The sequence below is a fragment of the Coloeus monedula genome (genome assembly GCF_965178545.1).
Source record: "Coloeus monedula genome assembly, chromosome: W".
Taxonomy (NCBI): domain Eukaryota; kingdom Metazoa; phylum Chordata; class Aves; order Passeriformes; family Corvidae; genus Coloeus; species Coloeus monedula.
Genome location: NC_138821.1, coordinates 18,821,512 through 18,833,067, shown reverse-complemented (window position 1 = coordinate 18,833,067; position 11,556 = coordinate 18,821,512). Strand labels below are relative to the sequence as shown.

Below are 11,556 nucleotides of genomic sequence, written 5' to 3'. Positions count from 1 at the left end.
CTTTCTATGCCTTTAAACTGAGCCTGAGAGGGGGGAGGAAAAACTGAGCAAAACTTTTTCAAAGCAGTTTGCAGCTTGTTCAAGGTCACACAGAGATAGAGACTTTTTTTCAGCTGTGGCAGGAGCGCAGGAGGAAAGGGAAGCACCTGGCTTGCTTTTCTTTCCAGTCAGCTTTCGGCAGTTTTTTTTTTCCTCAGCTCCTTTTCCTTCGGAGAGTTGTTTTCCTGGGACTTCGTTTTTTCCCTTTTCTCTCTGCTGGATGGTTTCAACATCAGAATACATTGGGAGGACTTTCCACCAAGGCCTTGGCCCTGGAGGTGGGCCCACCACCCCGTCCCAGCTCCAAGGAGGGGGAGAGAGAGATCTACAGAAGGACTCTGAAATTTTCCCAGGTTACTCTCAGCAGGGCAAGGGATTTTATTATTTAGCATTATTATCCTTTTCCGGTGTGTTTGTTAAGTGAATAGTTTTTATCTCTTTCACTTTCCTTCGAGGAAAATTCATTTTTTCCTGAACCTGGTGGGGGAGGGGTGGTTGTGCCTTCTATCAGAGGATATATTTCTAAATTTGACCAAACCGGCACAGATTCTTGCATGTGTTGGGCCATGCACGGCATCTGCACATGCTCGGAGCTTCATCGCCATATCCCGCACGGTCTCATTCCCACCGTCATCCGGTTTCATTATTGCTAAAGCAGAAGCGTATTCTTGTGGCCCAAGTCGTATGAGTTTTCGTCACATCACTGGGTCAACTGGGACCCTGTCTGGACTCCTTAATCCTGGGTTGTGTGTGTAGACAACCTCTACCACCACTAGTTCTCTCAAGCATTGGATCCCTTGTTGTATGGTCTTCCACTGGGTTTGCTGCATATAGAAATCGTCTGCTCACAGGTATCTTTCCCTTGCGCCATTCAAGACCTGTGTCCGGAGACTGACGGAGTCAGCCCTCCTTATCATCACTTGGTCGATAGCCGGATCACGTGGCAGGGATCCCAAATGCCTCACTTCAGCACCGCCTGGCATTATATCATCACCTGCAGCGTCCCAAATATGGACCATCCAACTTATTATGGATTCATCAGACCGTCAGGTGTAGTCCTTTCTTAGGCTACGAAGGTCCTCATGGACATGGACTCAGTAATGATTTCTGCGCCTGAGTCAGCTGGTGGCTTTGAGGTTCCTTCCCCCGCATCATCATCATCATCTTTTGCTGGACGATCGGTTTTGGTTGTGTGTATTTTTCTCGTGACAGGAGCAACTGTCAATGGCTTAGGCTTGCTGTCTGGTTTGGCTGCAGCCTGAGTGACTAAGGTGTCTGCTGATTTATCTTCCTGCCCCTCTGCCTTTATCTGCTGCCCTACAGTAACCAGCAGAGTGCGATAAGCTTATGCCAAGGCCCAGCATATTGCAATGAGCTTTTTCTCATTCGAATTCTCATTGCATTCCTCTTTCAGATATTTTCCTACCTCAGCTGGGTTCTGAATTTGTTCAGGGGGGCAATTCCAAGCTATTGGGTCAGACAATTCCTTCAGGGTTTGGCCCACATCCTCCCATTCCCCACACCACTCAGGATTTTCCACGCCTGGGTCAGGTGTCTCATCAGTCACCTTGGAAATCTGAGTCCTCATCCTAGACAAACTGCAAACCATATAGAGGAAGCTTACTAGATAAAATACCAGGAAGGTGGTCTCTTTAACATCCAGGGGAAACTGAACATTCTCAAAAGATAACCTATCAAATTTAAAGGGGAAGGAGATAAAAGGCTGGGAAACCCCATCCCCTCCTCCTCTAACAAACTGGGTGCAATTACTAATAAACTCCCAAAACAGGCTACTGAAGCTAGGACTGGGGTTAGGATGGAGAAACCACATATCATACACACTTCGAACAACTGCCAGTACCTCTGTTAACTTCTTATAAATCCTTATCACCGAGCACAGCAAAATAGAAATCCGGATTCGTGGCCCTGCTCGGTAAAAGTTACATATCAGGGACAAAACCGGAGCAATTTGTGGAAACAGGCCTACGGACCAGAAAGGCATCAGTACCTCAAACAGGCCTAGGGACCAGAAAGACATTAGTACCTCAAACCAGAGAGACATTATGAACTCAACAACATGGTGACTACTTTACCCCAATACAAAGTAATTAAAACCAAATCAAAATGTAATTAGTACAGGTTTTTTCACTTTCCTTCGAGCCTCACATTGGGTGCCACTAATTATTTGTGCCGGTTTGAGACAAATTTGGAGGAAAATATCCTCTGATAGAAGGCAGGTTACAACCATCCCTCCCCCACCAGGTTCGGGAAGAAAAAATTTTCCTCGGAGGAAAGCGAAGTGGAAAAAACCCCTATTTATTTAACAAACACACAGGAAAAGAATAATAATGCTGAATAATAAAACCTCTCGCTGTGGAGAGAAACCTGGGAAGATTTCAGAGTCCTTCTGTAGGTGTGGTCTCTCTCCTCCTCCTCGGAGCTGGGTCGGTGTGGGCCCACCTCCGGGGCCTCGGCGGAAAATACTCCCGGTGCGTTCTGATGTTGAAAGAGTCCAAAAGAGAAGGGAGAAACCGAAGTCCCAGGAAAACGAAATTCAACTCTCCCTCCAGAGAAAAGGAGCCTGTCATGGGTTAGCAAGCATACCTCTGGATTTTCCTGCAAAGAGGTGCTTACAGCTTCCTCTGTGACCTGACAGAACCTATCAGCTGGCTAGTTTGAATATTGACAAATTTTTTAAGCCACTTAGAATTTTGACCGCCTCTGTGGTCCACATTTAAGAATGGACAAACCCCGGGAAGCTACCTCTCTTGCTTCCGGCCTCGGGACAGGTAACTGGGCTGGGCCCATGCGGGGCCTTCTGGGCCCTGTCGGGACCTGCTCGGGCCAGGCCCGGGTCGAGCCACAGCCATCCTGGAGCCAATGGGCTCTGTTCCACCCACGACCCCTCCCCCCCCCAACCCTGCTCCATGCAGACAGCGCGGCCCGCCCTCTCCAGTACGGCCGAAGATTCAGCTGACGCTGCCCTGCTGTCCGGCAAAGATCATGTGACCAACAGCGATAAACGAAATTCCAGCTGCAAAGCCGGGTGAGATTAACCCTTTTAGTGCTGTAAGCTTCCTCCAGAACAGATGGAGCCTGCAGACATTAAGTAAAGAAAGAAGAGCTGAAATCCTGAGGGAGGAGAAAGAGGAGATGCTTAAAGCTGAAATTCCGTTGTAAAGCTATGGTGGTGATGGACTATGATATATCAGAGTACCCGTTGTAATCTTGAACCAGGGAGAGCACTTCTCCTCCCCCCACCTTTCTCCCTTCTCCCACTGAAGATTCAGATGAAGTTTCCTGCTTCCCGGCAAAGATCATGTGCAATTTGCTTGTTTCAGCACAGGTACTTTTGCTCACAAGTACAAGTTGAACGCTCCACCCCCCATGCTTTCATGAAATTACAATGGGTATGCTGAAACCAGCAAATGCTGAAGCAGCTGTGATTTGAAGAGAAATTTGAACAGGGAGAGATGGAAGCGATGAGGACTCTTGCTCGAATTGGAAGGAGAAGACCTCTGTTCCTAGAGATACTCCCGGAGATAGTCTTAGAGATGAAGATGCTTTTTTTCTCCCAGGAAAGGAGGAGGGCCTCTATTCTCAGAGATGGAAATGGTCCCAGAGATGGGTGAAGAGAACTTTTGTTTCTGAACGGCTCAACCTTAAAATTGCACCCCGGTAGCTCAATATTGGACCCTCGAAAGCAGTTGTGGGAAAAGCTGCAAGTTGGGGGAAGGGACTCACACGCGAGCAGAGAACCAACTCGGGCGGCTGTCTCGTGATACTGAAGCCATGAGAGAATCTCTTGTGGAGATGTCTCCATAGCATGAGCAAGAGGGACTCCTCTTCCTAAATGAACTGAACAAGGTTATTATGGAAGTGGTAAACAGACTGAACATCTCAAGGGTTCTCTTTTTACAGTGGGAGAAGGGAGAAAGGTGGGGGGAGGAGAAGTGTTCTGAAGGTGTGGTATGATTTTATTTTTTTTCTTTCCCTCCTTTTAGGTCTATTAATAAACTTCTATATGTTCTTTCAAGTCTTGTGCCTGCTTTGTTTTTCTCCTAATTCTTATCTCACAGAAGGTAAACAGTAATGAGTATTTTGGACCAAACCACTGCACTAAGTTGGTGTTTCTGCCCGGTTATGAACTGAACCCGCTACAAAGCTGAAAGCTGGCTGAAAAGCAAGAAGGGTGCTTCCTCCGCTCTTCTCGCTGCTGCAGCAGAATGCAGAGGAGTGTGTATCTGTGTCCTTGAACAACTGTTTTGAAAAGTTTGCTCAGTTTTTTCTCTCCCCCCTCTCGGGCTCAGTTTAAAGGCACAGAAAGGCACAGGATTGATTTCTGGGCATAGAGCAGCGATAGGGGATACACATCATAAAGTCACCCCAAGACAGTGTCCCTGCTTGGGAGAAGACAGCAGCCCGTCAACTGTCTCTGCGGTCTTTTGGGAAGTCCTCCTAACTAGGTGAAATTTCTACCCTCCTTATATATAGCATGATCTAAGAGGACAGTGGAGTAATACAGTCACATATGTGGTAGCATGTACTTCATTAAGCTTATTGGCATACTCAGGGGTCTGCATCTTAATACTTAAATGACCCTTAATCAGGCAAAGGTTACTTTTTTGGCTGTAGTGTTGAAAGGAATGAGAGGGATTTGTCTTTACAAACAAACTGTGGGTCTGCTAGATAAGGCCAGATACTGAGAGATGAAAGAAACAGTGGGAGGAACCGTTGTTATGAATTAGATGTGAGGGGTTTAGATAAATCCCTGCCTTTTGCCCAGGCCTCTGGCAGCAGGCAGTAGCTTTATAGGGATGGCCAGCACCCCAAAACCCACTCTTGTCCGCAAGTTCTTTAATAATGGCTGATTCAGTCTATTATAGAACGAAGTATTTAATAGACACAAAACTAACAGACATAAGACTTAAATCAGGCTATTACTACACAGGAAAAAAACACAAAAGAAGCTATTAATAGCTAAATATACGGTGCACAATAAGGTACCATTTTTTAATACGGCTAGTGAAGAAATAGTATAGATTCAGATTCAATGTATCTTACCACCAAATTGTTGAAGGGGCACACATTGAAATCCTTTCCCTCAATTTCCGGAAAAGTAACCGCGAAGTTGCGTCCAAGCTTCGGAGAGAAGTCGTCTCACATGTTCCCAGGGAGCGTGTAAGAGACTTCTGCCTCTGTGACAATCTGTTGTACTTTTATAGTGTAAAACAGGCCTTTTGGTCACCTATGTTTTTTTATCTCTTCCCACATCTGTTAAGATGGCAGACCTTTTGGCGCCAGGAGATTATACCTGTTGGGCCTTGCCCGCCTGGGTTATCTCTCCTATCTGCACCAGCCAGCTGTGGCGGGGAGAGGGGTGATATGCCCTGCCACAACCATAAATTCCATAGGAATTACACTGATTGATGAAAGGAAAGAGAGGGATTTCTCTTTGCAAACAAACTGTGGGTCCGCTGGTAGATAAAGCCAGATACTGAGAGATGAAAGAAGCAATGGGAGGAACCATAAATTCCATAAGAATTCCACTGATTGACACAAGGAAAAGAAAAAGGGGGAGTGTACATTAGAAGGGGGTCTGTATTAGGCGATTCAGGAAGTCTGTACCTCTCAAATACCTCAGCCAATGGGGAAAGAGAGAGGGAAATGCGGCCAGGAAATTAGGATAAAAAGGAGGCTGCGTCCTCTAACAATTTGAGAGACCCCAGGGGAAATGCCCACGATCTCTCCCTTTATTCAAATAAAGTAACAGGACTCCTCTGTCTCCTTCTTGGACATAAACCTCTGGTGTTTGTGGATTAATTTTCCTGACAGTGTCCTTCAAATTCTGGTCATAAGATTTTGTTCCATTCTGTGCCATTCATCAGAGCTAAAAGAGGACTATCCTAGCTGCCTGGGACCTCCTCCTTCGGCCAACTTGTCCTTTCTTGACATCAGCTATGCAGATCTCCATCCACAAAGATAATGTGGAGGATACACAGTGTAGGCCGTAGGCCCTTTCCTGGCTCCATGGTCATCATCCTACACTGTCGGGGTCTCCTCCCCGCTGCCATGTAGCCCTGGGAGAGGGGCCCTGAGGGGAGGCACGTGGTTTCCCGAGCCCCTGGTCAGCCTCGTTCCCCATTGGTTGGTTTGTGTTTCCCTGCGCGGGCAAGGACCCTTGGTCCAGACTGTGAGAGTTCCTCGGCAGAGCTCCGGCCATGCGGCTGGAGAAATAAACATCTCTGAAACATCTACCAAGAATCCGTCCATATATATATACTTCTTTCTACGGGCCTCCTGATTTGATATATGTGTGTTACAGTATCCCCACTGTAACACTACACAAGCCAACAAAGGAAACCTTGTGGTTTGTGTCTACTATAGGCTGCCCAATCAAGAGGAGGAGGAGGAGGTCAACGTAAGAAACCAGGCAAGAGAGGCAGGAGCCCAGCGTTGCTGAGTAAGGGCCTTCTCTTCTGGTCGAGCTGAAGCGCAAAGTGGAAATGCATAGGTAGTGGAAGCAGGGACATGCATCCTGGGAAGAATCTAAAGATGTCTCCCGGGTCTGTAGGGATGGGATCAGGAAAGCTGAGGAACACCTGGAGCTGAATTCGGCAAGAGATGTGAAGAATCATAAGATGGGCTTCCATGGGTGCATTGGTAAAAAAAGGAAGACTAAAGAAAGTGTACGCCACCCATATGCCACATGCCCCCCCCCCCTCCCCCTCCCCCCCCCCCCCCCGTTCCTTTCCCCACCAATAAATAAGCCAGAAAGTTTAGTGACAAGACACATGGGGAAGGCTGTGGTACTTGGCAATTTATTTTCCTCTGTTTTCACTGGCAATCGCTGTTCCCACATCTCTCGAGACCCTGAACCTCAAGGCAGGCACTGGGGGAACAAAGTCCTTCCCGTCATAGGAAACAATCCGGTTTGACACCACTTGAGGAACCTGTACGTACATCAGTCCTGCACCTGGGGAGGAACAACCCCATGCACCAGTACATGCTGGAGGCCCATCGGCTGGAAAGCAGCTTTGCAAAATTAGACAATGTGCCCTTGCTGCAAAGGTGGCAAAGGATATACTTAGCCTAATATAGAGGAAAGCAGGGTTTATATATGTTACAAGACAGTTGTGTGGACCACTCAAAGTGCTCACTGTCCCTGGGGGTGCAGGGCACCACAGACCACCCTTGGGCAGCTTTGGCGGCACTGCCTATTTTTCTAAAAGCCTCCTACCCAGCTTAGCCCAAATGCTACTATCTTGAGCCCTCAAGGCAGCAGCGCCGAACGCACATTTTGTATTGTATTTTCTCCCAGGAGGTGTGCACCTTAGAAACGTCTGCAATTGTAGTGGGGCTTTCAGGGAACAATGTAGAGAAACTTCTGTTGGTTCTGCAAAATGTCCTGAGAAGTTAAGGCCAGGCCTGCCCTGCCCTGGCCAAAGCAGTCGTTTAACTGGAGGTAGCAGCACCAAAAAGGCACAGGCACCGGCACCTTTGGGGTGGACTTGATGCAGTGACAAATTACAAGAAATAGTACTTGTAACTGCAACAACTTCTGCAACCTTGTTGCCCGCCCTCAGGGTCGCAGCACTACACGGGGAAGATCCCTCCGCGGACTCGACAAGGTCGGATCCCTCCGCGGCCCCGAGGACACCAGCTCGACGAGGGCGGACACGCAGACGAGGCGGAGACAAACGAAAACGACAGACAAGACAGCCAATCGAGACGCGGGATCGGCTGGCGGCGATCCGGCCGCCCAATGGGCGTCGCGGAGGGCCTGACCGAGTGGAGGAAGCGCGGGGGCGACAACGGGCGTTGTCCTTGGTTGACGAGAGTATCGGGGTGCGGTCCGTCCGGTCTGTTGGCGCCACTATTGTCTTTGGAAAGATCATCGGCAAGGCGGTTCAGCGGTACCGTCAGCGACGAGAGCGAGGAGGTAGCCGCGGCTTTGCTCTGTTCGCGGTTCCTTTTCCCTCCTCCCTCTCCCCCTCCTCCCGCTTTCGTGGGCACCCTGAGCCGAGGACCCGGTGTGCGGTGCCCGGGAGCGCGTCAGGGCGGGTGGCGACGCTGCTGCTGCGGGTGGGTGGATGGACGGGGGACAGACGGGGCCTCTCTGGGTTGTGGCGCTCTCTACTGCACCACCCCAAAGCTTCTTCCGTGCCCGCCCCCCACCCCCACCCCTCCAGCTGCCGCGGCGCGTCGTGGTTGTCAGGTGCTGTCCGGGCTCGCCTCGGATCCCATCCCGGATTCCCCCCCCCCCCCGTGTCGTGCGCGCGTAGAGAAGGGCCTCCAACGCTAACGCGTTTGGTGTTTGCCGCGTGATGTCCCTTTGGCACTGCAAGTCGTGCAAAGTTTGCTGCCGAGGAATGGTAGTGGTCCTACCTCGTGTAGGATGATAGTTTTGAAAGCTTATTTTAGGCACACGCAGTCAGTCTCCCGGGGATTCCGCGCGCGCGCGCGTGTGTGTGAACAGTGAATGTCTGAGTAGTGACCGTAATGAGTTGGCTCTTCTTAGGAGAAATGCAGGTCTTGATGTGTTATGTAATAACACTGAAGAGGTTTCACAGCTGCGCTGTGCTAGGCTTTGGTTCTGAATCCCCAAACTGGATAATTAGGGCAAGGAATTACAGCTTTTTCCGGTTTTGCTTTAAAAAAAAGTTTAGAAAGGGGTCATCCTGCAGGCTGCAAAAGCTTCCCTGATCTTCCTTCTGTGGGGAAGTAAGACCGTGATAACAGCATGCTTGCGAGGGTCACGGGTGCTGGTGCTGGGAACGAGAGTGAGCTGCTTAGACCGGGGGGGAAAACAATGCAGCCGTTGCCTATGCGATGTTAACTTTAAGGTAATATCCCGTATGATTTAGTTATTAAAATGCTGAAGGTTAACAGTTAAGGATGCCTTCTGCTTTAGAAGGTAGTGTTTGCATGCAATGTAGAAGACAGACTGGTCCTATGCACTTGCAGGCTTCCTGTGATTATATGTTTGTTCAATGCTTGAGCTCCCTGTACCGTGGAAAGTGAATGGCTACTGCTCTTCCACTTCACTAACCTCTTTGCTGATTCGGTTAAGCCATTTGTCTCCTGCCTCTGTGTGGACCACATCCAATAGAAGAACTGCTGAGGAAACAAATCAGCCCAAACTAAAACATACTGAAGGTTGTTAATGGCAAATAGTGTCCCATCTCCTTCACCCATCGTCTTCCATGCTGTATCCCACTTCTTCAGGGGGCTCTGTAAATATCTTGTGTTTTGGGTATAGAAAGAATTACTATCACACAAGAAAAATCAATGTTCTGGCCTGTGTTTGGGGTATCTGGTAATCTGCTTCTGTAGGAGTTCAGTGGGGCAGATGGATTTCCTTAGACTATTACTTTTCTCTGAAGCCGATTATGTTTTAACTGTTTACTCTTCCTCCAGTGCCGTGCGTTCCATGATCTTTCACCGCAAGCTGGGATGCTTTTCCTAGTCGTGCCTAAGGAGCCGATTATCGGGTTGTCTGAAGCAGGAAATTCTGGTGAATCTGTAAGTACTGTGGAAGCTGTCTGTACACTAAACTGTACTTGTAATTAGTTTCTCGTTTACTAGACTCTTTCCCACTCCCCCTTTCCTTCTCAATAGGGCACAGTAGGCTACTTTGGGTTTTGTGGCACTATAATCTTTTGCCTCTAGCTTGTAATGGAGTTGAGCTTTTTGACTAAAAGCAGTGATATAAACCAATGCTCATCCCTGGGTATGTACTTCTGGTGCAAAATGCAGTGTTGTTTTGGAGCGCAGTCTGGTGCTTATTGTCATGGTTTAGAGTAAGAGTAGTAGTACTTCTAACACGGAGAAGAGGGCTTGGGGTTTTTGGCACGTCAGGGGTGAGGAAGGACAAAGCTTGTTGAGAGGTGCTGAATGCTTTGCTTTTAACTATGAAAGTCAAGTTCAAAGACTTTGTAAACCCACGCAAAAGGCAGCCTAAAGTTTATTTTCCACCAGGATTGCTTATGTTGCCTGAATACACAATGGGGGCTTTAACCCGGAGACAAAGTCAGCTTCAGTGGCTGCTTTTTTGCTTGTTGCTGTCTAGCTTGAAAAAAATTGCTTAGCTCTCTTTTCCCCCTGTAGTGTGCATAATTGGTCTTTGTAGCTTTGCTTGGAAAGCTTCAGTTGCCGGCGGTCAGATGGACATTGATTTGACGTGCAATGGTTGAATTGCTAGGAATTGCCTAGCTGCTTTCTCTGGGTGGTTCTTCTCTGCTCTCATTCCTTCCCTTCCTGCCCTCTCCCCTCTTTGTGTTTTACTTTTTTTTTTTAGTTTTTTTGTTGTTTTTTTTTTTTACTTATTTATGGGTTTGTACTTCCTTCTCCAGCTTCTTGGGCATGTAATGATTGTTGGCGAGAAGTGTGTTGCTCACCTGGGCCTGACCAATGGATTCCGGATGGTTGTGGATGAAGGGCCCGAGGGTGGGCAGTCTGTCTATCGTATACATCTACCTATTCTGGGTGGCCATCAGTTGGGCTGGCCACCTGGCTAAGATTTTGGCATCGCAAGAGTTGCTGCACGTGTACAAATTGCCACTGAATGGATTTCGTCTGTTGCCCATCAATCTAGCCGCTGTCGATGTGTAATTTTTTGTGATGTGTCTGTGGAAGGTAATAAAAGCCTTGAGCAGCAGTTGCACAATAAAGATTTGTCATGGGGATATCATCTCCGTCTTGCGCGTCTTACTGAAGGGAAATAGTTCTTCAAGTTCAAACAGTGTCTCCCCGGAGTGCAAGTATGTGGAATGTTTCAGCCTGGTAACAGCATTTCATTGATAGATAGTGATTTGTCCGGTCATTTAGAGCATGATGCTGAAAGCGCTTAGCAGTCTCCCAGGTCTTGTAGGAAGCAGAGTCTTAGCTCTTTGGCAGTGGTACACCAACGTACGGAAAGCCCATGCAGGCTGCTGCTAACACTGTAGAAGATACTGTATGTGAGGCTACAGGCATGCCGTCCAAGTGGTTTTTCAGCATGGTGCAATGTGTTGGAAGCATTCACCTCCTACTTTATGAATAGCTGTGTGATAAGGTCCCACTGATATCCCTTTTTTGGTGAGGAGGGATATGGTAGGAGAAAGCAATGGGTCTGACTGGCAGCTGTGGTGCTTCCATAGCACAGTGGAATCTCTCTTTTGTCAATTTGGGGCAGCTGTCCTGGCTCTGTCCCCTCCCAACCTCTTCCCCACGCCCAGCTTACTTGACTCTGTGGGTGGGGATGGTTGGAGTGGCAGCCTCCATGCTGTGGGAGAAGTGCTCCACAGTAGCTGAAACACTGATGTGTTATCAACACCCTTCTATTTACAACTGCAAAGCAGAGCACTATGAGGACTTCTATGGGGAAAGTTACCTCCATCTCAAGCCAGACCCTAACAAAAACTACATTGCAGGGAGATGGCAAATTTCAGCTTGCTTTAACAGCTATTAAAAAAGGGAGATGGGCATTGGAAAGGAGGGCGGTCCCTCATTGCCCTTGAATTCTATGTTACAGAG

At 48.3% G+C, this 11,556-nt stretch overlaps 1 protein-coding gene across 1 annotated transcript; it reads left to right on the top strand.

The window, feature by feature from the left end:
- The first annotated feature begins 7,594 nt into the window (after window positions 1-7,594).
- LOC309584612 (adenosine 5'-monophosphoramidase HINT1-like) lies at window positions 7,595-10,732 on the top strand. Its single transcript, XM_082300731.1, has 3 exons — window positions 7,595-7,981; window positions 9,460-9,564; window positions 10,395-10,732. The coding sequence occupies exons 1-3, from the start codon at window positions 7,805-7,807 to the stop codon at window positions 10,557-10,559; spliced, it is 447 nt and encodes a 148-aa protein (XP_082156857.1). The 5' UTR covers window positions 7,595-7,804; the 3' UTR covers window positions 10,560-10,732.
- Window positions 10,733-11,556: the final 824 nt, after the last annotated feature.